Source organism: Spodoptera frugiperda, chromosome 26 (genome assembly GCF_023101765.2).
Source record: "Spodoptera frugiperda isolate SF20-4 chromosome 26, AGI-APGP_CSIRO_Sfru_2.0, whole genome shotgun sequence".
Taxonomy (NCBI): Eukaryota; Metazoa; Arthropoda; class Insecta; order Lepidoptera; family Noctuidae; genus Spodoptera; species Spodoptera frugiperda.
In genome coordinates, this window is record NC_064237.1 from 1819465 (window position 1) to 1844504 (window position 25040).

Below are 25040 nucleotides of genomic sequence, written 5' to 3' on the forward strand. Positions count from 1 at the left end.
TACTTTACCAAGGTTAGGTTTTGGTTTATTTTTGTTAGAAGACATTACTCTGGATAAACGGAGATTATGGGTAGTCTAATGTATGGATTGTCTGCAAAGTTATGTTGGGGGCTACAGAACAAAAGAGGTTTTGGCTTTTTCTTGAATATGAGTTTAACAGTGTTTTATGTGTTGCTAATGGTGTTGGTGGCGTCTATGTTTCTGTCTCGAAAGTCTTGTCTTGTGATCCGAGTAAGGGGCCACACATTTAACAGAGACTGGTTAGTAATGCTCTCTGATTCACAACAACTATTTAAACTTTCGACCAACCGTAGAGATTATGACAAACTCTGATATGTGCACATAGTTAAATCTGATAAGTAGAGGAGGCACATAAACGTATACGTATATAGGCTCAAACGTAACGGACTCACGCGAGCACTTCATGTTGACTCATTTGCAAACAATTACTAACAATTAATTTAATTTTTTTAAACGCTGCCCCACACTAGTATTTTATCCTGTGTCGTGGGTACGTTTACAAGTTCATATACACATAACACCCAGACCCGAAACAACAATTTGTAGATCACACAAAGAGTTGCTCCGTGCGAAGATCTAACCCTCTACATGTTGCGCGGCAGCCGGTTGCCCAGCCACCGCACTAACTGTCCAGTTTAATACCTACACAAGTATCTATAAAAGATCTCAACATCTATCTATTTACAAAGATTCAGCAACAAGGTGAAGCCTTTTGAGCCACTTTACATAACGTGTTCGGATGTTATCGGAATTCATATCAACGTCTACCTACACGATCGCAATACCAATCTTATCATCGAAAGCCTTCGAGACATTTCAAAAGCGTTCTCTCAAATAACCTTTTCTATCAAGATTCCTTCGAAAATCATCAAAGTTAGGTCAAAATATCTTACCATTTGAAGTTATAATGTACCCTAGTTATTATGGGGAACGGATTTCCGTAGGGTAAAGATTTATTACGAATCATTCCTTTGATGTTTTTTTTTATAGTACACTTCGCATATTCGCACTGGGATTCAAGCACTGAGTTTTTATACGATTTCTGTGAGGAGTAATTTTTTTACGGTTTAATTTGATTCTACTGAAAAATATCCAGACTTGAAAATAATTATATTTTTTTTACTGATTCGGTAATATTGTTTCGTGGGTGCGGTTATAAACATACAAAGTTCACATACACATAGCACCTAGACACCTAAACTAGATCACACTAAGTGTTACTAATACTTCAAAAAGTTCCCATCACATTGATATAGAGTAAAAAAACTCATAGAACTGAGTAATCAAACTAACAACAGAACAGCAAGGAAGGAACGAATGCAATTACCCATTTATACAATTTGCTCAAGTTATAAAAATTCAACTTTAATTAAATGAAGTTAAGGGTTGAACTCAAACGCCCCTGCAATCTTAACTCACGATCCGTGACCAATTTTTTAATTGAAATAACCGTATCGCCACCTGCGCCAGGGTTATTCTGTTATTTACTCGATATTTTTTCCTTTACGAAATTTACTTAATAAAATCACACTGGAATTTTGTTGGTTTAGATGTTTGTCCGTTAATCATGCTGAAACTACTGAACGGATTTTGATGAAATTTGGTATACAGACAAGATATGAGCTGACTTGGGTGATGAGATGTTTATTCCACGGGAATGGGCCGAAGCTGCTGGTAGAAGTCAGTATGTATACCTAGTAAATGATTTGACAGAACAATTTATCATTCCACAGTTACGTACAAATACGTAAACAGCAAATTTTCCAAAAACTATTTAGACTTTAAAATCCATAAATTGGACACAAAATTACGTATCTAAAATCACCATTCAACCTTTCGATATTGAGTGCACGCTATAACTTCTGAAAGCACCTACATTTTCATACAGCGAACTAATGGTTTTCGGTTAACTAAGCAGCACTTTGAAGCAAAGTGCACACAAATTAGCTATCAACCTCGTCATAAAGAACTTTCAACCTTTGCTAGCGACAACTAAAATTCAATATCGAACAATTATCGAACGGAAAATTGCTTTGATAATAGTTCCCGTTTGCTACATTAATAGGGTTGTCCCAACTACACTTTGATTTCGTATCTTAATTACCTAGGGTGGTTCGAGACTTTGAGTTCGTGTAAAAGAAAAACCTTTGAGGGGAAATGTAAAACATTTAATTGTATATTTCTTGGTATATTTTTTATGGAGTTTCTATTAAATGGTTGAAGTTACGGAAGTTTTTTTTTTATGTTATAAGCCGGTAAACAAGCAAACGGATCACATGATCACACCTTGAACACCCGAAACACCAAAGACTACTACTACTAGTGCGTTGCCGGCCTTTTAGAGGTTAGGAATTGAAGGGTTGTTGGGGAATCGGGGATTGGGAAGATTGGGAAGGGAGGTGATTGGGTCTGCGGTAATCACACTCACGCAACAAAACACAACGCAAGCGTTGTTTCACGTCGGTTTTCTGTGAGGCCGTGGTATCACTCCGGTCGACGGTCGAACTAGTCCATTCGTGCTGAAGCCACACATAAGCAACTATCTTAATACTTGGTTTGGTCATGAACAACACTACACTATTCATTGTCCATTTATGAGTCTCAGAGCTCATCCTAATATATTGTAGTCTGACATTAATAGCCCAAAGTATCCTCATAATCATACATTACTGAAAGTTTATACAACAGTAAGGTTATTAACAACTATCCTTAATTAGCAAATGACCTTGAACTATGTGTTATATCAAGAAGAAGATTAGCTATAACTAACATGTTCTTCGGTTTTTAAGTCTAAATTCATTCGCAGCCAAATCAACATCATCATCAGCGAGAAGACATCCATTGTTGAACAAAGGCTTTCCTCTTAGTCCTCCATGTAGAACGACATAAATAAAGATCATATATACCTACGAGGTTTTGCGAAAATTCTCAGGTTATATCAATATCATCAAAAGGGCTATCCTTTTCTGCCTTGGACGACGCGAGAGGTAATGTCAGTCTTTTACTGACTAAAAACCACCCCATTCCTACTCCTGCTTTTCGAGTCAGGCCCAGTAGCGGAAGTTTACCGGGCAGCAGTAGCGGAAGTTCCGGAAAATCCCCATGCTTGACGATTGGGTTGATTACAATTACATCAACGAAACTGCTCCGGCGTTTTTCTAGTTACGTTACGTTCTAGGTATTTTAAACTAAAAAAGATATACAATATAAAATCAAGTAACAAAAAAAAAAAAAACTATTTCTATCGAACAATAAATTGTAACAAGAAACTACATACACATTTTTCAACAACTTTCAATCATACGATTCTTTAATAAAGTCTAATTTACAATGTACCGAAGTACATTTACTATGAACTGACAAAATCACATTTTTCTTTTTTCCATTTATTTACATGAAAGTAATGAAGTCAATTCCGTTCGTACATTTATTATATTCTCTCTGTACTGGGACTTTATATGACCTGTTCGCATTTAATTATTTCATAATTCTGATCATCTTTAGATATTGTATTCTACAAATGACTGCATTTATGATCCGTAATATTTTAAAGACTGTATTGTCGTATGGCTAGGTAACCCTAATTATTCTCAAATATATTATTAAAAAACGAAATCCTATTATTTTTACTATAATCCCCAAGTTTGGCAGACTCGTTTGGGATCGCAGCTATCTTACTGGAAATGTGTACATAATATACAGGCACTATTCCAACTTATTCTTCTACACTTCTAGACTAATAAATAAATTGAAGTGACTGTTTATAATATTGAAATAACCGCTTTTTACTACACGCGTAATATGAATGGATACATGCATCAACATTTTCATCTGTCTGTCTATCTGTTTGTTCTGGCTAATTGCTGAAATGACTGGACCAATTTTGACAGAACTTTTATTAGCAAGTAGCTGATTTACTCAGAAACAAGTTAGTTTATTAGTCACAAAGTTCACGCAGCGGTTACGTACTATACGGCATCAGCTAGTTTTACATAAAATAGTTTCTTATTGTATTTTCAAGGACAAAAAGTCATGAATACATAATACAGATACTAGATAGATTATTTAATTGTGTGCCTAATAAAATTTGACTTTTTAAATTTAAATTGGTTACCAGACTTGGATATCTAAATGTAACGTCGATTTAATCTAAATCTAATTTAGACGTTTGTCTGTCAAGTTTTAGACAGACTAATCTGTCTACTGAGGTCTTTATGCGATTGGATCTGAAAATAAATTGTATTATTACCTATGCAGAAAGTTTTTAGTTAATGTAATATGTATCTAAGTGTATAAAAATGGGTTATAAACGCCACAATTGTTTAAACGAGAATACTGATATAAATTAATTATTATGTTTTTCAGCTTATTCACGAAATAATTTGACTAGGAACTCGACTAGTTTCAAGCCATGTTAGAGGCTCATAATATTCATGAGCACCATTCCGCGGCGACTGTCGCACTACTACTAGCGATTCGAGTTGTACGCCCATCACTCCCTCTGAAAACAAGAAAGTCATTGTAAAATTGAAGCAGTTGGGACCCATTCTAAATATGAAGACTTAGTGAGCACATACGGTTGGCTTTCTAGAATGGGTCCCGACTGCTTCAATTTTACAATGACTTTCTTGTTTTAGGGTTTTTTATTATAAAGAAACGCAGTCGGGTTTTTTAGTTTTTTAAATTACCTTTTTTAGTTCCTATTTTCTTTCTTTCAAAGCCAAGACACTATTTCATACAAATAAACCGTCCATTCTCACCTATCTTCCCAGCATTAGTAATTACAATGACAGCACAGCCCTACGCAGCCCCACGTCATTACAGTTCGTTACACACACTAATTGAATCAGAAACGGTCGCCACCGCAAGTACTGAGCCAACCTTTGACTTGCATATTTGTTGCATATGCACATGGCACATAATTTGTTAGTGACGTTGTTGATTGAGAGTTATTTTTGACTAGCTTCTGCCAGCGGCGACAACCGCGTTTCCGTGGGATAAAAAGTAGCCTAAGTGTTATTCCAGACTACTGCTGTTCCGAATTTTATCTTGATCCGTGCAGCCATTTTGACGTGATTAAGTAACAAACATATACCTACACAAACTCACAAATATTAGGGAAGGAAGAGGTGTGTTTTATTTGCTTGTGTTCAATTTTTTTATAATTGCGCGAATTCATATTTAGACAACCAGCTACCGCGTAACGTGTAGTGGTTTCGATTCCCGTACGGAGCAACTCTGGGTATCATGTTTATGTGAACTTGTGTGTTTGTAAACGCAACTACGACGCAGGAGAAAATCCTTAGGAGGGGCAAGGTTTTTTTTAAAGCCTGTCTTTTTATTCACATTTTTTTTAGTTTTTCTTTATATTTGTATTATTTATTTCATTGCTGTATTAACTTACTTTGAGATAACTTCGAACGAAACTTTACAAAATATTTAATTGCTTGGTAAAATCGGTTACCAGTTCATTAACTTAATTTTGTAGATAAATTAGAATGCTCTTTTAGATCGTGCGGTTCGCGGGTTCGGTTCTTTGACGGGTAAATTATCTAAATGGGGTAAATTACGAGCGGCGCGGTTAGTTTTGACGGGAGCTAATTTCTGTTTTGCGGAATGATGTTCATGGTTTACTGTTATTTCGGTATTTAATATTGCAATAAAATTATTCAGTTGTTTTTCTAATTTAAAACAAAATAATGTCTCTGAATTATTCTCACATATTATTGATTGGAAAAATGTATCAGAGAAATTGTAAACATGTTTTAAAAGAGTAACGACTAACGTTTCTTGCTCGTCCTTCCCCATAAATGAAGCTAGCTTCGGAACAAGCACCTAGCTTCACTGATGGATAGATTGACACGCTTTTATTTCTTTCTTTATCTGTTGATATTTCAAAACCTATTAATGGTTTAATTGAAATAAATGATTTGACTTTGACTTAGGGATAGAAAATCTACTATAAAACAGTAAATTTAACAGGTATACATAATAATATATTAAAAAAGAAAAACCGCACTCCCAAACTAGTTTCACAATAAAAATTCTACCTTTTCACGTAAAAGGGTTTTATAAAGTTCTTTGATTAACCCGTTATTCCGTTGCCATAGTAACGTGGTCAATACAGAGTTCTCAATACAAAATGCATAAAGCCCACTCAAATTTTACGGATCATCTGTTTAAAGAGGCCGATAGCTAGTGCTTTGAGCGAATTGCTCACGGATATATGAACGTATGAAAAGTCGGGAGTCTTTATGAAATAAATAAATGTCAAGTTACTGAACAGCCCTCTTGTAAATCAAAGGGTTTTTTCGGAATTTTATGAAACATACATGGAATATTTGTCTTGATCTGTCGAGCATACTTTTATATATGATATAACGCCGTTTGTAGTTATGCAGCATAACTTATTAAATATTAATTCAATTTGATAGTTTTTCTACGAAAAATTCATTAGAGCGAGACCGTAAACTATTAAAAAGTTATCAAATTATACATGGTAAAGAAATAAAGAAAATACATTTATTCCACACGCTAAATAAACAAGTTATATTATGTGGGTATAGTTTACATAAATATTAGTAAAGTTAATACATGAGATTTTATGAAAACATTTCAAGTTTGTAATGAAATGGGATCGGTTTAGCATGTGCAAGACCCCCTTAGGTGTATTTACATGACTAAATGCACGGAACTTTGTTGATAGCTCTTAAGCTAATCTAACTTGACACGTAAATATACCATGTAGGTATAATGTCCAATATCGAATACTCAGTCCACTCTACCTAAAATAAAAACAACTAAGTTGGTGACAAATCAAAAACAAACAAAAAACAACTTTATCAACAAACATCAATAAACAAAATCAAGGAACAAATCCTACTGAGTATATTTTATTAGATAAATCAATATAATGTGTATATTTGATAAATCAATCAAGAATTTGTCTCGCATCGTAACTGAGTCAGTCACCAAAAGCGATGACTTATAGCGAAAACATACTTACGTGTCGTGTCGCTGCGCCGTGTCCACTGTTCAGGCCTAATCGGTCGCAGGCGTTTAGCGATACAACAGGACATGACAAGACCTAATACAGCACACAAGTCAAAGATCAAAAAACTGTGTTAGTATTTTTTTTAACTAAAACACGTACTTAGTTATAATTGTAACGTAAAAAATATAAAATTGTCCGTCAGTGAAGCTAGGTGTCTCTAACCATATTTTTTTAACGTTACTCTAACCAATATTATATTATATGCTTCTGGCGCGTCATGACACGAAACGTAAGTATGTTTCCGTTTACATGAAGACATATAACAAGTGGATCAGCGAAGGGCACAGGATGTACGGATATAAATCAGTGACGGAACTCTGATACGTTGATGTGATTATAGGGAAGCTTATATACTGTGAGATATGTAATGGAAAAGTTTACTTAGCTGGGTCTTTGGTCGAAAGGATCGCGCGTTATGTCGAGTAAAGTTGGGTATAGTTTCCAGACCGGGCAAGTAATGTTGAAATTTTTTTGAGAACTTTTTGTAATAACACAGAAAATTTTGGAATAAGGATTATGATGGGGTATAAAAATTAAAAATCTAATTAGTCCGTAGTTAGGTAATGAAAATATTTTAGAAACGTTTTCTTTGTCATATAAAATCTGAATACTTTGATACCCGAATCGTTTAGGAACGAGAGCAAATACGCCATTTCAACGTATAAAATGTACCAAGACATCATAAATATGGACTTCAAATAAGTCGATAGGGCTTCGAAAGGATTTGTTTACGGATATAGAAAGTAGAAAATACGGTTCATCACTGTTAAATTATATCGCTGAGTTTTGGGACATTCTCTAAATGGTTTTAAGATGAACCTGTATTTACCAATGAACTGCTGCTGCTGAGGATGATTATTAATCAATATCACAACAAACGCAGTTAGCAGATTGATATCATTACACATTAGTGCTTTTTTTTTTTTTTTTTTTTTTTGAGGGGGAAAATCATCCAATGACTTTTCTCGCCTCGGTAAGGCGAGAGGGAGTGTCAGACTCTTCCACTGACTAAAAACAACCCCGTTCCTTCTAATTTTCGAGCCGGAGCCCCGGTAAACCCGCTAGGTTGTCCGCAGCTCCGGATTAGGCATCAGCCCTACTGGGCCCCATCTGTGGTGGTCTGATGGCTCTTTGAGGCGCGCGCGGAACGCGACGCGCCGCACGCACGGGTCTGGTTCTGGTCGGGCGGCGAACTACCCTTGCTCGCCGTCCGCAGGCCCGCACTTACGGTGGCCGGAGATCGTATATCCCCGACGCCCGGAGTGTCTCTCGCGACGGCTGGGGCGTGAGGAGGTTCGTTCTCTCACGCGCCCCGCCTCCTCCTTAGCTAGCATGACTGCTTCGCAGAAGGAGGAGACGGCATCCCAGTCCCCCTCGCTCCGCACCATGGCTTGTACCAATGCCGGACGCGAGAGGTCGCCGTCGCCGACTACATCCCTGAGGACACGGCGGTGCATTCAGCCCATGCAGGGCACAGCGCCACCGTATGTTCCACTGTGTCCTGAACGGTCCTCGCAGTGATGACACCCGGGCGTTTCCTCCCGCCCAATCAGAAACAGGAACCTACCGAAACTTCCATGTCCGGTAAGCACCTGCGTCAGGCGGTAGGTGAGGACGCCGTGGCGTCTCTCAAGCCACTCCTCAAAGAGGGGACTTATCGCTGCAATGACAGCGAGCCCAGCCCTCGGTTGCGACAGTACGTTGCTGCCATTCCGCCATGAGATCGCGCCGGAGCTCGTCCCGCCACGCACTAATCTGGCGCGGCAGCGGAGTTTCGCCCCGGCGATCGGCGCGCAAACAGAAGACGCGCGCAAGCACTTTCGCCTCCAAATCCCACGGCGGTAATCCGGCAAGGAGGTTCGCCGCCTCCCCGGAGATCGTGCGATATCCACGGATCACTCGGATGGCCATGACCCTCTGGGACGTGAGCAGCGCCCGAGCTGGCCGCCGCATCAGGTTCGGCGCCCACTACAGGGGCGCCGTAGAGGGCCATGGACCGCACGATCCCCGCGTACAACCTCCGGCAGGAGGCATTTGGCCCCCGAGGTTGGGCAGGAGCCGCTTAAGTGCAGCCCCCGTCCGTTCCAACTTAGGAGCCAAACGTCGGAAGTGCTCCACGAAGTTCCATCGACTGTCGAGGACGAGTCCTAGGTACTTCATCGTCGTCTCGACGCCGATGATAACCCCTCCTGCCGTTATTTGGGACCCATCCGGAGGTTCCGCGTTCCCGCGGCCATGAAAACACATGGCCTCGGACTTGTGGAGCGCCACCTCGAGTCCCAATTGCCGGATCCTTGCAACGACCGTCGCAACCGCTCTCGCCATTAAATTGGCCGCCGCCTGGTGCGACCTCCCGTAGTAACAGCACCAGTGTGTCGTCAGCGTAACAGACTACACTGACGCCGTTTGGGAGGTCGGTGCGCAGCACCCAATCGTAACCGATGTTCCACAGGAGCGGCCCTAAAACCGAACCCTATGGAACACCGCGCGACATCTCTCGCCGATTCCACTCACCTTGGTGACCGGGGTACCTGACGAACCTATCCGTCAGGTAGCAGCCTCGATAACACGACGGACACATTAGTGCTGCAAACGCAATCTGTTACATGATTGATGCGGCCAATACCATTGTCTAAGTGGATCACGGCTTGTGTGTTATTGTCTGATTTTATTATGTTAAGATTCATTATTCATTGGATTATGTTATCATAATATTATGTATATTTCATAGTGTCTGACAACCAGGCAGGACCATGGTTAAGGGTGCTTTTCCACCATGTGTTATGCTACATTGCTGTGGATGCGTTTGGCTTCTACCAATCATATTCATTGGTACACGGTAACGGACTCAGCTAAACTATGTGTTTTATATGGAAAGATGCGTGCTATGGATATTTTCCCTACTATCGATATATTGCATACGCGTGATGCGTATCTTCCTCGCACAGCTACATAGCTTAGAAATAAATCCGTTTATCCAATCAAATGTAACCCTATATTAAACCCATTAATTACTTCAATTGTAAAAATCTCTTATTTAATTTTACTAACCAAATCGATAAGTAAAGTCATTAAAAATGACACAAATGAAACAAATCTAAAACAAATGACAGTCAAACTGAACCTCAAACACACTAACATTTAAAGACCAAACTCCCAATCACCGCGTTCATTTCTCGCGAAACTCTTCGTTCGGGAGACGTCGTTTTTGTTCGTATCTGTGTTCGTAAAATTTCATGTACGCATCTTATGTTACTGTTATGTTTGCCATTTGTGTAAAGTCGCGTTGTTTTAGCTGTTATTCTTGTCGCTACGTTGTTATTTTATCTATTGCTTCAATCATTACTTGTTATCATTTGGAATTATTCTACGCTTCGTCAATTCCTGTTACTTGGTTGTTAAGTTACATAAGGATAAATATTGTGAAGTACCTATACATACATCATGTGTGGTTGAACGAGATCCAGGGTAAGAAAAAGTAAACTCACATGCAAAGTGCACCCTTTTTTTGAAGCGGAAATCATCCAATGACTTCTCTCACCTTGGGCGAGGCGAGAGGGAGTGTTAGACTCTTACTGAGTAAAAACTACCCCGTTCCTAACTACTGCTTTTCGAGCCGGCGCAGTAGTAAATAGTCCAGCCCCACTGGGCTCCGTGTATCTGGTGGTCTGACTTCTATTTAAGGTGCGTGTGGAATATGACGCACCGCAATTCGCACGGCGGGAAATTCACATGCCTAGTGAACCCTAACCTGGAACAACAGTATGTATATTAGACAAAAAACTCTTTTATACGGGAACACACAATACAATACAATAATCATAACTTACTTTACAATGATCTTTAAACTTTCTTACCGCCGTACCCAGAGTCATTCAACTGTTTTCGTAACAAAATCGTTACTAAGAAATTATTAAAGTAATCATTAATGTCTCTTACTACGGCAGTTAGACCAAAACGACTTCCCCATCTTCCACGTACTTACAAAATCAACCCTGTGAATCTCCTAACTCAATTCTTCTAAGTACATAAAATTTTAGTGTTTCAGTAAAACGCTTGTGGCACAACGAATATAAAATTTCTTTATGCATCACGTACAGGAATAAGTGATGGTACATTTTCCCCGAGAAAGATGTTAGGGGGTTAATACCGGGAGAATATGAAATCCCCGGATTTCGGGGGTTGAATCAGTCAGTGACTTTGTGGTGTGAATTAGTTCGGTGTTTTATAAAGGATGTTTCTTTTCTTTGTTTGTTTGCCACGTGTAAAGAACTGTGATTGTAATTATTTTTGTTCATGTTACTATTTATTTAAATAAAATATTTTAATAATTATTTCAACATAAAATTGAAGTTTAGTTACAACAAAACTTTGATATCATGTTGAAATTATATCGCACGGTGGACGCGGTTGATTGATGGCTGCATCGGAACGTGCAGTGGGTTCGATTCCCCCACGGAACAACTCTTTGTGTGATCCACAAATTGTTGTTTCGGGTCTGGGTGACATGTGTAGGTGAACTTGTATGTTTGTAAACGCACCCACGACACAAGAGACAATTCAGTGTGGAGAAACGTTTAAAAAAAAGTGATAAAATACTTAGTGTCAGTTTATCTCAATTCGTCTCGTTATCTGTTAGGGGTCACAATAATTGGTCGAAATCAGCTTGTTCTCTTACAAAGGTTACAGTAGAGATATATGACAATACAGCCATTAGTATTGAAGTCTGGCCAAATAATTAAAACTAACGATCTAGGTATATGTTCTAATTAGTGGTGCGTTACGCCACACTAATGTACTGGCCACATTAATACCATGTGCTACGTCATGATTTATGACGAGCATTACTTTAGTGTTTCCTGATAATGATAACCCTATTATCATAAGTTTGACTTTAGTCACTATGCAGTGGAAAGTGACCGATACATTATGTTTTTTTTATCAACAAAATATATTTAAATGATTTTTTAAATTGACATAAATTAGCAAGCAACGTCACGCCTTTTATCCTCGAAGGAGTAGGCAGAGTTTAGAGCGGCGTTACGACACGTAATGCCGCTATACAATGTACACCCACTTTTCACCATTTGTGTTATTAGTCCCACGTAATAGGGGGTGAGCTTATTGCCATATACTGGACACAATTCCATACTCCGTGCTACAACTGAGAAAATTTCGAAAATCCGAAAATACCCCAGTAATAATTTGCCCGACCCGGGAATCGAACCCGAAACCCCTTGTTCGGCAGTCGCATTTGCGACCACTCGACCAACGAGGCAGACATAAATTATATTTTTGGTGCAGCCTACATGAATATCAGCCTCTAGCAACTTGAAACTAGTCGAGTTCCTCGTCAAACAACTACAAGAGTAACCGCTGTACTCAGAGTCATTTAATGGTTACTTAACCCAGTCTTTAGCAATCGTATTCAGAACAAAAATCGTTACTAATAAATAGTTTAAGAAGTCATTAAATGTTTCTGTAAGCCGAATAATAATTAATTAAGTACGTCTTACGAAAGTTTTGATATGAACATAAATAATAATAATCATCAGTGTTTGACATTAAAACTAATACTGACACTGATACTGTGAATCCTTAATTCTTCAAACCGCGAATCGAGGAGATTTAGGGATTGGTCTTTGAAACTTGACTTAAGGTCTTATGTCCCCTAGATGGAGCAGAGAGGGTCTATAGAGGTACTCCATTTCAATCGGTCTTATGCTTCCCGTTTCGCCTCGCTCCACGTCATGCCGATAACTTCCTATGGCCAATCCATTTCCATTGCTTAACAAAGACCAGCATTTGGCAGGAGATGTCTTTTGTTACCTTTCACGTCTCGTACCCGTAGCGCAGTACTGATTTGACATTGGAACCGAAAATCTTGAACTTGATTCTTCAGGTCAGTTTCTGTGACTGCTATTCAGGTCTCAGCTTCAGGTCTGTTAAGTCTTTGACTGCCAATAGAAAACTGTTGAAGGCAAATCCTCCGCTAACGTCGGTCACCGGTGACCACCACGGTGTTCAATGTGTTAAGTATTGAACCTTAAAAGACCAGTATGAATAAAGTCATTAAGTGCCAAAATTACTGTAAAAAGAAATATTTGTAACTTTCCCAACTTTGTACTTATTTTGTTAGTCTATACATTAGAAGGTTTTTAGTATAAAGAATAAAAGAGAGAAAACCGCTGAGTATTTCTTACGCCTGTCTGTGAAAAGCTTCGGCTTTTGTTGCATTGAAACGCAAGTCACTCGAAACATTAGAGCCTGAAGGAGCTCTATTTTAATAGCACTCGTTACTAAACTAAAGTAAAATACACTGTTTCTGTAGTGTTTTAAGGCTTAAAATTGTTTGTTTGTTACAAACGTGTCCAGTTGTACCGAAAAATTACAATGTGATACTTTATTATTACAGTTTTAGTGTATGTAAATGGTAGATATATGGATTATGAGTTGAAGAAGAAAATTAAAGAAGCATGAGTAGCCTATATATCGATATTACCAAAGATTTCTCAGAAAAAATAATTATTTTGACTTTTCAATATAATAAAATATTAACTTTAACATAATTTTCGAATTTTTCTAGCTAATTTTCTAAAAATAATTCTGTTATTTGACGTATAAATCTGTTGACGTCATAACGCACTTTCACTTTCAATTCATAGAACATATAATTTTTGACGTTTCGAAAGAGTATTTAATTTGAATTGTAGCTAAACTAGCCAATTGAAGGTAAGAAAGGAGTAAAAGAAACATGCAAAAAAAAGGCTTATTCCCACACTCAAACTCCAAAGTTTTTCACATACTATGTATTTCGTAACATTATCCAGTTTTCCAATTTAACAACAATAAAAAATGTCATTAGCAACATTTATCCTTAGACAAAAAATAAACAATTTTATGAGCCCTTAAAAAATAGTACCTAGTTTTTCATTCGCCATTTTTTAAATGACCTTTCGAGCGCAGCTGTCGTAACTGTACTCTACCTACATGGCAATTCAACATTTTTTTACGACAGGTAATAAAAACGAAATCTAATAAAAAAATAAATACACATACACATCGATATTTACGAGTGACGCAAGCAAAGCTCGTAACTAAAGGCACCTGTCAATTGTACACACAAACACATATATACAATACATACATATACACACTTAATACATAAACTCACATACGTACATGTAAGGCCAGTGTTTTGGTAACGAGTGATTCGATAATTGGACCTCATAAATAGTCACGAGGTACTCATTTCTTATTCAGTGCATTTGTATGTTAGAGAGAGTAAAATAAAAAAAGTAAAATTCAGAGTTATATTTGAATGAATGAGTAAATATTTGAAAAAGAGTGTCAAAGTTTTAACTTCTTAGATCATAGCAAAGGCTTTGTCTTTCATTTGTTATACTTATTTTTTACAATTTGTTAACATAGGAAGTAAAGATTACATTAAATGTAACATTAAATACATAAGTTCTAGAAGGCGCATAGAAACACCAAAAAAAAATAGGTCCTAGAGAAGCTAGCCCAGCGCTAGAGCGTTGCGATTATCAATAGCCGATCACTTACTATCACGTGATCTGTCTACTAGCCACAAAAAAACGAAACACTTATTCTCACAAATCACATTTACTACAACGAATCACGTGTCTAAATTAATAAAACATTTCTTATAACGACACACAATAAAACATTTCTTATTAAATCCCACCCCTTCACTCGAAACGTTGATAAAAAAAATCATATTGACAAAGCTAGTCCTAGTCCAATACAAAGAACTGAAAAAACCTACAAAGATACTGTTCAAATAACCTTTTTATTAAACGACTGTACTGAAACCTTTTCTCTCTAGAAGTTAAATAAAGAAGCATTCTATTTGAGAGACATCTATATGATACCTACTAAATGTACAAACGGTTTTATTTACTTTAACTCTTATTGTGTCTGTTTAAATATCGATGTAGATACAAGCTGGAAGGGACAGCGTTTCACTGGATTTTAAAATAAAGTTGTGCGGGAGAATCTCCGATACTATTTTTTTGTAAATTTCAAGTTCCACCGGATTTAAAAATGTAGTAGTGCGATAGTATAGTAGATGCGAGTGTAAGTATATCGACGATATGAATTTTTTGTAAATTTCTATTTTGTGGCGACACGTAACAAGTGACCAATGACAGAAATCGCACATAGACGATCGACGAGCAAATTAACGGATGACGTCGTATATCCTACATCGCACATGGGAAGTTTACATGCGAATAAACATGAGGATCCTCCTTTTCTTAGGGAACTACACTATCTGTTGCCTAAAAGTTTAATTGAATTAACTGTGATACAAAAACTAAAGTGTGTTTAAAAGAAACACAATTACTGGGTAGTTCTTCGAAATTTGATTATTCGACTGATTCATATGGCCAAAATTTAATTCCACTTTAAGATCTGTAACACGTGTTCATATGAAAATAGTTATACCAAATAACGTATATTCGAATGAGGGACTCGTTTTAAAAAAATAGTTTTCGAGATATCGACGTTTGAATATTTTCTGCCCAGATGAATCAGAAATTGTTACAGATGAATCTGTTGAACAATTGAAAATTGTATGTAAATGAGCTCTGTATTTATTTTAATTGTTAGCATACCATTTTCGATTACTTTCGCACAGAGAAGTCACAAGCATTCATCATCACGCTTGCTCAGGGCGGATTAGCAATTTCAGACTCATATTAATTACATTCCTCAAAAAAAAAAGTTTTTAAATTGTAGCTATAACATTTATAGCTAAGTTAATTTAAAAATAAGACTAGTAAAAAAATGGACAACGCAACAAGAGCATTATTTTATAATTCATATGCGGTTTTGACCATACGAATCAGGCACAGATGAATCAGGATTTTGCTTACAATCATGCATAACTCATCGTATATACAGACTTCATTCTTATCATTTTTCTACACAAATGTATAACCAAAAAGCTTCACACGAAACATAGGTTGAAGTTTTAAAACTGTAAAGTAAATTTTATAAAATAGGCATTGTAATCAGGATGCCATGTAAACCAAACACAGATGAATCAGATATTTACCTTAGTAACACCTGGATCTAAGCCAACCAGCCGCATGTCCGCCTCCTAGCTTGTCCGTTGTACGCCTGGTTTCCCTCCGCACAGGAAGCCAGACTCTCATTATTAATACCCGACAAAGTATGGTCATTCGTAGCTTACGCCATATTAATCAGTATTATACGCCGGACACTTCTTATTTATTTATTTATAATCATACTAACATAGTTATAACGACTGCATATTTTTTTGAAGAGGACAACTCATCTCCTTTCGATGTAATTATAATTTATATTGAAGTATCAAAGGGAAAATGCGAAATCGACTACTTTGTTCCGGAAAATGGCAAACGGACACACCATATGAATCAGAAGAACAAGCTTTAAAAAAATATTTTGTACCTAGACTGCAATTATTTAAAAAATAGTGTTTGTCCTAGTAACTGATATAGCTAAACTATACTAAAAAAAATATTACATGCCGTTTTGTTAGTTAGTTTCAAAAATATTCCCAAAGACATCGAAAATTTTGTCTCTGAAGAACTACCCTACTGCCTGTTGTGTGATAAAATGTGGTAAGTAATTATTGTTCTAAGTAAGTAAAATACTTTCTATATACTAGAAACCCACAGTTAGAAATCAGATATTTAAACAAAGTAATCTTATTGACCTATTGCCACCCCTTTTCCCACGCATTAAAAGTAGTCTGTAAAGACTTAAAAGCATAATAATCAAAGAACTTACCACAGAGATTCAAGGCCTAAGCTTAGAAATTAATAACCAAAATTCCAACGAATCCTGCTGTGGACTCCACCAATAAATTCAAACAAGTAAAATGGAATTCCTAAGCTCATATCAATGCGGCAATCATCGTAAGAAAAATTTAATATCGTCATTTTATTAAGTAATCATCGTATAAAGCTTAGAACACACTAGAGGACAAATGTCCTGCGATACGTGTCGCCAGCAATGTTGGGTGAAGTAGCGCAACGTTGCCGGACTTTGGTCGACATATCTGACAACATCGGGCGACACGAGTCACCAGCAACGTTGGGCGAAGTAGCATGATTTTGCCAGATTTTCCTTTATATGTTTGGCAACATCACGCGACACGGGTCGCCAACTACATCAAGTGAAGTAACACGACACTGAGAAACGCTGAAGGAAAACATCGTAAGAAAATCAGGGCTTATAATTTCTAATTATAAGTTTGAAATCACCAACCAGAATTGAGCAAGCGTGGTGATTAATGCTCAAACCCTCTCCGTATGAGCCCGAAGAGGCCTTTGGCCAAGAGGTCAGCAGTGGCCACTTATAGGCTGATGATGTGATATGTGATGTTGTCGCCATATTATAATATGTCAGGCGAAATCGGCCAGACATGTCACCGATACATATCGTGGGACACTTGTCCCCTAGTGTATCCTTGGCTTAAATAAGTAAGCGACAATTTAATAAAGCAATTCCGTACTATGATATTCCGCTTGTCGGTCGCCCACGATGCAATGTGAGCGATTTTAAAATTAAAAATTCCCAGTACTTAGGTAGTGCCACCGGAATTTTTGATTAAACACCGTTCGTTCTTAATATTGATTAGGTCTTGGCTTCGTCTCTGTATAGTGTGGATAAAATTTTGTATCTTACAAGTTTTATATTATTTCTAAAGGAGTATTATTTTGAAAATTAGAAAATGAGTTTTAAGTAGTAGAAACTTTGTTCCTGTATATACAGAATAATTCTTAACTCTGTGTTTTAGTAGCATTACGGACTCGAAAAATATCTGTAATTAATATGCAACATTTGGCAAGAAAATTGAACATGAAAAAATCAACAGAACAGAAAATAATGGTGAACGGTACATTATAAACACAACAGACTGATCTACTTAACAAAAATATTTTGATGAAAACGTATAACAAATTCAAAATTAAACATATAAGAAGGAATTACTAACAGATTATTCTATGTATCTAAATAGAAAAATATATCTTTTTTACAAACAGAATGTCTCTTGGGGAGTTTTCAAAATTAATTTTTAAAGTTAACTTGAATCAAGAACAGTTTTAATGTTATTAAAAGTTAAAACTTCAAAGAATAACTTAGTTTCTTCTTAACAACTTTGTTACAATCAGTAATACTTATTTTTATCTTAGTTAATAACATTATTTAATTATGATAAGAGAGCTTGTTAAGCTTTTGGGGCCGTCTAAAAGACAGATATTTTTATTTTTTGTTTGGATTTTTAAAGTGGCTGGCTTTCAAGCTAGTGTCGCAGGTTTGACACTTCCAGAGCTGCGGACTACCTAGCAGGTTTACCGGGTCTCCGGCTCGAAAAGCAAGAGTAGAAACGGGGTGGCTTTTAGTCAGTAAGAGTCTGACAGTCTCGCCTCGCCCAAGGCAGGAAAAGCCATTTGATGAATCCCTTGCTCGGTATAATTCCTTGAGTGATCTACAGATTATTGTTCCATATCTGCATGTGATGAGCTTCTTACAATGTTTATATAACATAATTTCCATCTCATTATTCTACACTAGAGTAAAAAAAATGCTAACATTAATAGAAAAAGCATATCTTATAATTTCCCTTTGAAAATAGCAAACTGATACTTCCATCAATAAACAAAACCTTAATAAACGAGTAACACCGCGAGTCAAAGAAGGTGTCTAATGAAGTTATTACAAAAGGTGTGATTTAATTTATTAAAGGCACGCGTCAAAGCCTCCAGCCTCAGCTTATGGCACGTTAATCTCGTTTACCCATCGATAAACATGCACGGTGCTGTGGTATATTGATTGATATTCAAATTACGGGTTAGAAAATAAGGTTTAGTTAATATTTTAGACAACATAAATCTTTGATTTTAAAGTATAACCATTAGTTTTCTTTCTACATTAGATTTCATTATTTTTAACGGTCTTCAAAATTCAAAATGGAGGTTCTAAGTTTGACATGTAATGTATTGTATGTATGTTTGTGCACGAATACCTCGTGTTTGGTCGCACCGATTTTGATACGGTTTTCAGCATTGTATTTGTCAGACTCTGGAGAAAGTTTTAGGTACATTACCCGACTTAAAAAATGGAGGTTTGGACATTAACACATATTTAAACACGTGTGTTGAAGTCAGTTTTAGTTTTATTTACGTCGTGTTTATTTTTAAGAATACAAATTCACATTATACAACACACAAAGACAAGAAACAACAATTTATATTCCACATAAGTACGTTATATGATTAGTTTTGTGTGGGCATCGAATCCGCTTTAAGTTCCATAGCAACTACTTGCTCAGCTACGGAGGAAGCAAGCAACATTAAATAATTTTGTTTTATTTTAGGATTGGAGGTCTAATATGAGCCTAATAAAAGATGATCTGACAATTCACGTCTCCTTTTTCATAAGTAACGTGACATAATATTTAAAATAATACATTTATTTTTATTATAATAATATTCTAAATCAAACAAGGTTTTTATAAAACCTGGAACTTATCTTTAAAAAATCCTTTTTCTTGCCCAGTATTATTTATCAAATTTTATCTTAATAATTATTTTATTACTTATTAAACTAACACAATACACAGACATATAAACAAGTAATAACAACGAAAACCTCAAAGAAAAAAAGGTGTAATATAAAAATATCTTGTACTCGTACTCCAGCACTTTGTGGGCTCCAGAACTTCGACAAAGGCCCAAAAAATGTTTGAGATGAAGAAAAAGTGCTCGGTAAACAAAATAACAAGAAACTTTCTTTTTTTAATTTTAAACTTTAATGCCCTTTCAGACGAAACCCTGTATAACCCATGTTTTCATTTCACGCGGAAGTTTTTTTGGTGTAACGTCTGAATAGGCTTAATATTTTAACATGAACTGCGATTCAGTGGGTGTAAATAAAAAAAAGGATGGATATAAAATATTGCACTCCGTCCGATATTACTTACATATTTTATCCCTCTCATATTTTTTGTTTAATAAAACTTCAAGCGTCAGATATACTTTTTGTGGTAGATCGTATTCTGTATAGTATGTATAATTCGGGTTTATATTATGTAATATAATCACCAGCAAAATACATAAAAATAATTAATCGTAAACAAGCGATGAATCATTAACGATAACTCAACACAAATAATATTAATTGAAACAGTAATGTTTTTGTATAAATACCAGAATAATCGCATTACTGCATTTGGTACAAATAACGCAATCTATAACATTACACATTAAATCACCAAAAATAACATTTTAAAGAATCAATAACAGCCGACTGGTAAGCGTGGCCGAAGCTTGCTTTAGTTGTCTGGGCGCCGTAGCGCGGAGCGGACGCCTCTACGACACCGCGCTACGCCGTAGCACGTGCTACGCCGTCGATGTAAAAGTGCTTCGGCCAAAAATGTGATACTAGAAAAAGTACACTCGTGGAAAAAATTGCTCAATTTAATTTTTTTTAACGATAGTGTTGTGACTTATTGTGGTTAAAAATGGAGTGGACTTTGTTGCTGGTTGTCTGTCTTTTCTACACGGCATCCGGTAACCCTGCAAAAATGGGTCAGTACAAGTTAATAATTTAGTTTCTGCGCGGTTAGCTTATTGCATAGATTGGCAGTTTGACGGTTGGAACAAAGGAGGAGTTGGCCGGCTTATAAATTATGGTTCTGATGTTTGTCTCGGATGAATTTCACTCTGAGTTTGACGTGATTGAATATTCTGTTTCACGGCGTTCTGTGTTAGGCTGATGTTTTGTTACTAGTAAGCAATAATTTATATACTTCTAATAAAATTATTAAATTTTACTTTACAGTATAGCTTAGATGTTGTCGTACATTACGTTTTGGTTTCAATTGGTATTTTCTATAGAAAAAAAATACTGCAGTGCATGGTAAATAAAATACTTCTCTACAAACTAAAAACTAAATAAATGGTATGAAATGGAGTTTGTTTGAGGACCAGGCAGAACACGTGTAAAAGTAAAACAAAGCAACTGGGGTATTACAATAATTAAATTTATTATTTAATTCAATGTTAAGATATACATGAAAGACTAAATGTAAGGAATCAAAACCACACAGGGAAGAATTGTGTATCAGAGAAAAATCTGCAAAAAAATACAATCTTAAAATCATGTTTTTCTTGGATTATTAAACAATGTCGTTTTCGACAGTCCTTTTCCTATTTAGACGACTATAAGGGACTTGAACTTTTTGTGTTTACCGATGCATATTGAACACGTTTTCAGATGCATGTGACATGGCCTGGCCATTGCAGATGTGGACAAAAGTCAAATCTTTAAGCAACATAACATAGTAATTATTATAATACCTGTTATTTTTGGCCATGAGCTGAAGATTACTACTACTAATACTATTTAATTAAAATAGGTACCGATTGAATGGGTTATTGTAATCTAAAATTAAATATAAGCAATTTTAAACGTTGTTTTTCCAAATAATACAGATTATTGGCAGCATTCTATTATTGGGTGATAGGTGGGTGGAACGTTAAAGAGACATGGTATTGGTATATAATTATAATAAAACTAACAACATCAGCGCGGAGATTAGCGCGTTCAAGCGTTCATACAAACAAACAAACTCTTCAGCTTTATATAATTAGTATAAGATGATGAACATGGACAAACCATAGTTATTATTGGGTTAACCCAAGAACCAAAATAAAGTCACCACTCAAACCATACTTTGATCATGGTGAAATTGGGATAAAAATGTACTTCAATACTACAATCAGATTGATTCCAGAAAACAATTATAATCAATACATTATTAAGAAGATTTATTAATAGTTAATGTTTAATTAGAACTTTTTTCTTATTCCAAACGTTATTCAAATGGCATTCATTCATTCATAATTTTGTTTTCGTTATGTGCGGAGTTCGGATTCATTTTCTTAATTACTCCAGGGACTTAGGTTTATTATTTTTGATACTAAAGTGCTTTTCGAGCGAAGATTAATTTCTAAATCTAGGTATTATTTACTTTATAAGTCGTTCTTTAGACGGTTGGTTTAAAATGAATAGTTATATAAGTTATATATTTTTATATGAGTAGAGAAAGCGCTTTTGTACAGTTATTGAGCTTATATAATATAATTATACTTATTTGCTTTAATCTAAATACTAAGCCACGCTGGAGTTGACGAAACAATTTTGACAAAATATCCTCAAAAATAATAAAAAAATTAAAAAAGTAGTTATTGTTTTAATATTCTGTTTGTCGATGCTAAAGATGTATAATTTCTAATAACGGTTCCAATGGCTTAGAAGTCGAGAGTATGACTATCAAACATAATGTTTTAAGTCGAATCTTGTATCGTTCAAAGCAGAAATTGTAGAAGTATATTAATATAATCTCAAAACCACTGAATTCTATCCCTTAATTTCCAAAAACCTATCAGATTTTCTTCTATCTGTTAAGCATATATTGCTCATACATAGTTCAGTGAATTTTAATTAAATTTATCAAAACGTGTTCAGTAAGCACTATTTTAATCACAATTATTCAGTACATTAATCACTTTTACACAGAATCCCATTTTAATGGTAGCCAATATTAATTATTAATTAATTTTATAAACAAAAGTTAATCATATATTCCATTAAACATTCAGGCTCGTTCTATTTTCTTTGTTGGTGTGAAAACGTGTTTCAGGTACCTGAAAACCTGTTATAATTAAACTTTTTTTAGCTTTTCATGAAATTATTCAAAAACTAATTTGCTACGAGTGAAATTATTAAACAACACGCTAAACACGTTAACTGGCGTTAAGGGATTAGGTTCAATTATTTTTTTAACTAGATTATCTCGACGAAGATGATGTTAGATACGGGATGTTTTTTTAATCTCATCTCATTTTCTCCTGTCGCTGATTAATATTGGGTTATAAAAATGTGATTAAAATTAAAATTATATTAAATCTTTTTTGTAAAAATGCGGTCACTGATTCAAACATACTACCTAATTGAAGTGTTTACTGAGGTTTTAGACAAACACTATGTAAAAACCTAGGTCTCAATAGCACCCGGAGCTGCGGAGTGATTAGCGATTTACCGGGATTTTCGGCTCGAAAAGCAGGAGTAGGAACGGGGTGGTTTGTAGTCAGTAAGAGTCTGACACTTCCTCTCTCCTTGCCCAAAGTGGGAGAAGTCATTGGAAGATTATACCCCCTCAAAAAAGGTCTCAATAGCTTCACTTTTTATATTTTTAATATCGTCACCATCATCATGCTCATAATTGTTGACGATAAAAGTTTAACACCACCACACCTACACGATCATTCACCAGATGTACACTTTAGATTACTTCTCCTACACAACGTTACCCACGAACGTACAAACATAAACAGCAATGCACAGCGTATTTGTCATTTATATCGCGTCATTTACACTGAAGACAGTACTCGTTCCCCCGGGCCAGCGATGTATGACGTCACTTGGAATTTCTACTCAAAACGGGTTACAGCCAACATTTATTGAAAGGCACGTGCCGAATCGAGTTTGTTTTAACATTTTCTATTCCAATTTTCTTCTGGAATTGGCAAATATCGATCAGTCGATGAAAATATTTATTTACATTAAGTGGGTGTCTATTTCTATTTATTGGGAAGTTGAGTAAAAGTATTTTTTGAAAGGTTTTATTTAGCTTGACCTGTTTGTTTGTTTGTGTCAAATTTTCTAACCCTTCCTGACGACAATTAGTTTCCTCCACTGCTAACCTATGTGTAAATATGATTGACAGACGCATCTACAACAACTTAGCATTGCACATTCCTGCTGGAAAAGCAACCTAAAGTGATCTTTAAGTTCCTGTATGAATTTCGTTACCTTTATCGTCAAGGAAAATATATAGAGCTGAGTGTTACATCTCACCTCCGGTCATGTCAGATTGCCCGCCCAATGGATTGTCAGAGTGTAGAAATTGAGAGTGAACCTGTATTCTCACGGAATTGGGTAGTTTTACAGAGAGGACACGACAATTCAGTAGCAAGAATACCAATATAGTGATACGGAGATCATAGGTTTGAGTTTCTTATGTATCAAATGTTTTTTTTCATTACACAATAATTTTACAATTTTTAAGTATTGTATAAAAATCACCCTTATTTATAGAATACCAAATATAATTTTTTTATAATGTATAAGGTATTATGTTTCAACTCAATCCAACCCACCTACAGTTTACGTACACCGTATTTTCCAAAAAACCATCAAAAATTTTTCAACAACAGAGTGAACGCTATAGATTTTATACCAAAAACAAAACGAAAACGTAAACGTAAATTTCAAAACTCGTTCTAGACTAGCAACTACCAAAACAAAGCACAAAGCGACAAGCAAAAATATAAACCATAACTTTATAGTTAAGTTAACCGAGGGTTTGTTGTTAGTTAGCAAACGATGATTAACGACCGCCCGTCGAGCAGTATTTTAATCTTTTAACTTAATGTGTTATTGCAGTAACCAGTGCACTCTGTGATCCTTTATTGTAGTAAGTTTACATGATATTAAGATGATATATTGGTAGTTTGTGTATTGTAATGTATTTTATTTATTTATTTACTAACTTCGGTCAGTGGCTTCGCCTACGTTCTCGTGAGATAAAAATCTCTGTCCTATCACCCAAATCAAGCTCATAGTCTGTCTGTATACGGAATTTCATCAAAATCCGATCAGTAATTTCAGCATTATTGACGTTTTTGTTTGAGTGTAGTAGTGTAATTTTATATATTTTATTAACTTCATACAAGAAAACTGTAAAGGTGGATTTTGAACATTAATGTAATGAAGTAATCTGTACCTAGAAAGTATTTGAGCTAATCATAAAAGAATCCAGAGTACCTTATTATCTATTAGTGCTCAAAATATCATTATTAATAATCCAAAAAAAATGGAG

General features: G+C 35.8%; 1 protein-coding gene across 2 annotated transcripts in view; it reads left to right on the forward strand.

Moving 5' to 3' along the window:
- Positions 1-20419: 20419 nt before the first annotated feature.
- The window catches only part of LOC118264480 (uncharacterized), a 101183-nt gene continuing 96562 nt past the window's right edge, over positions 20420-25040 (forward strand). For both annotated transcript variants that reach the window (XM_035576994.2, XM_050704700.1), the window contains exon 1: positions 20420-20682. In XM_035576994.2, coding sequence (XP_035432887.2) covers positions 20616-20682 — 67 coding nt within the window. In that variant the 5' untranslated portion in view covers positions 20420-20615. The remainder of the gene's footprint in view (positions 20683-25040) is intronic.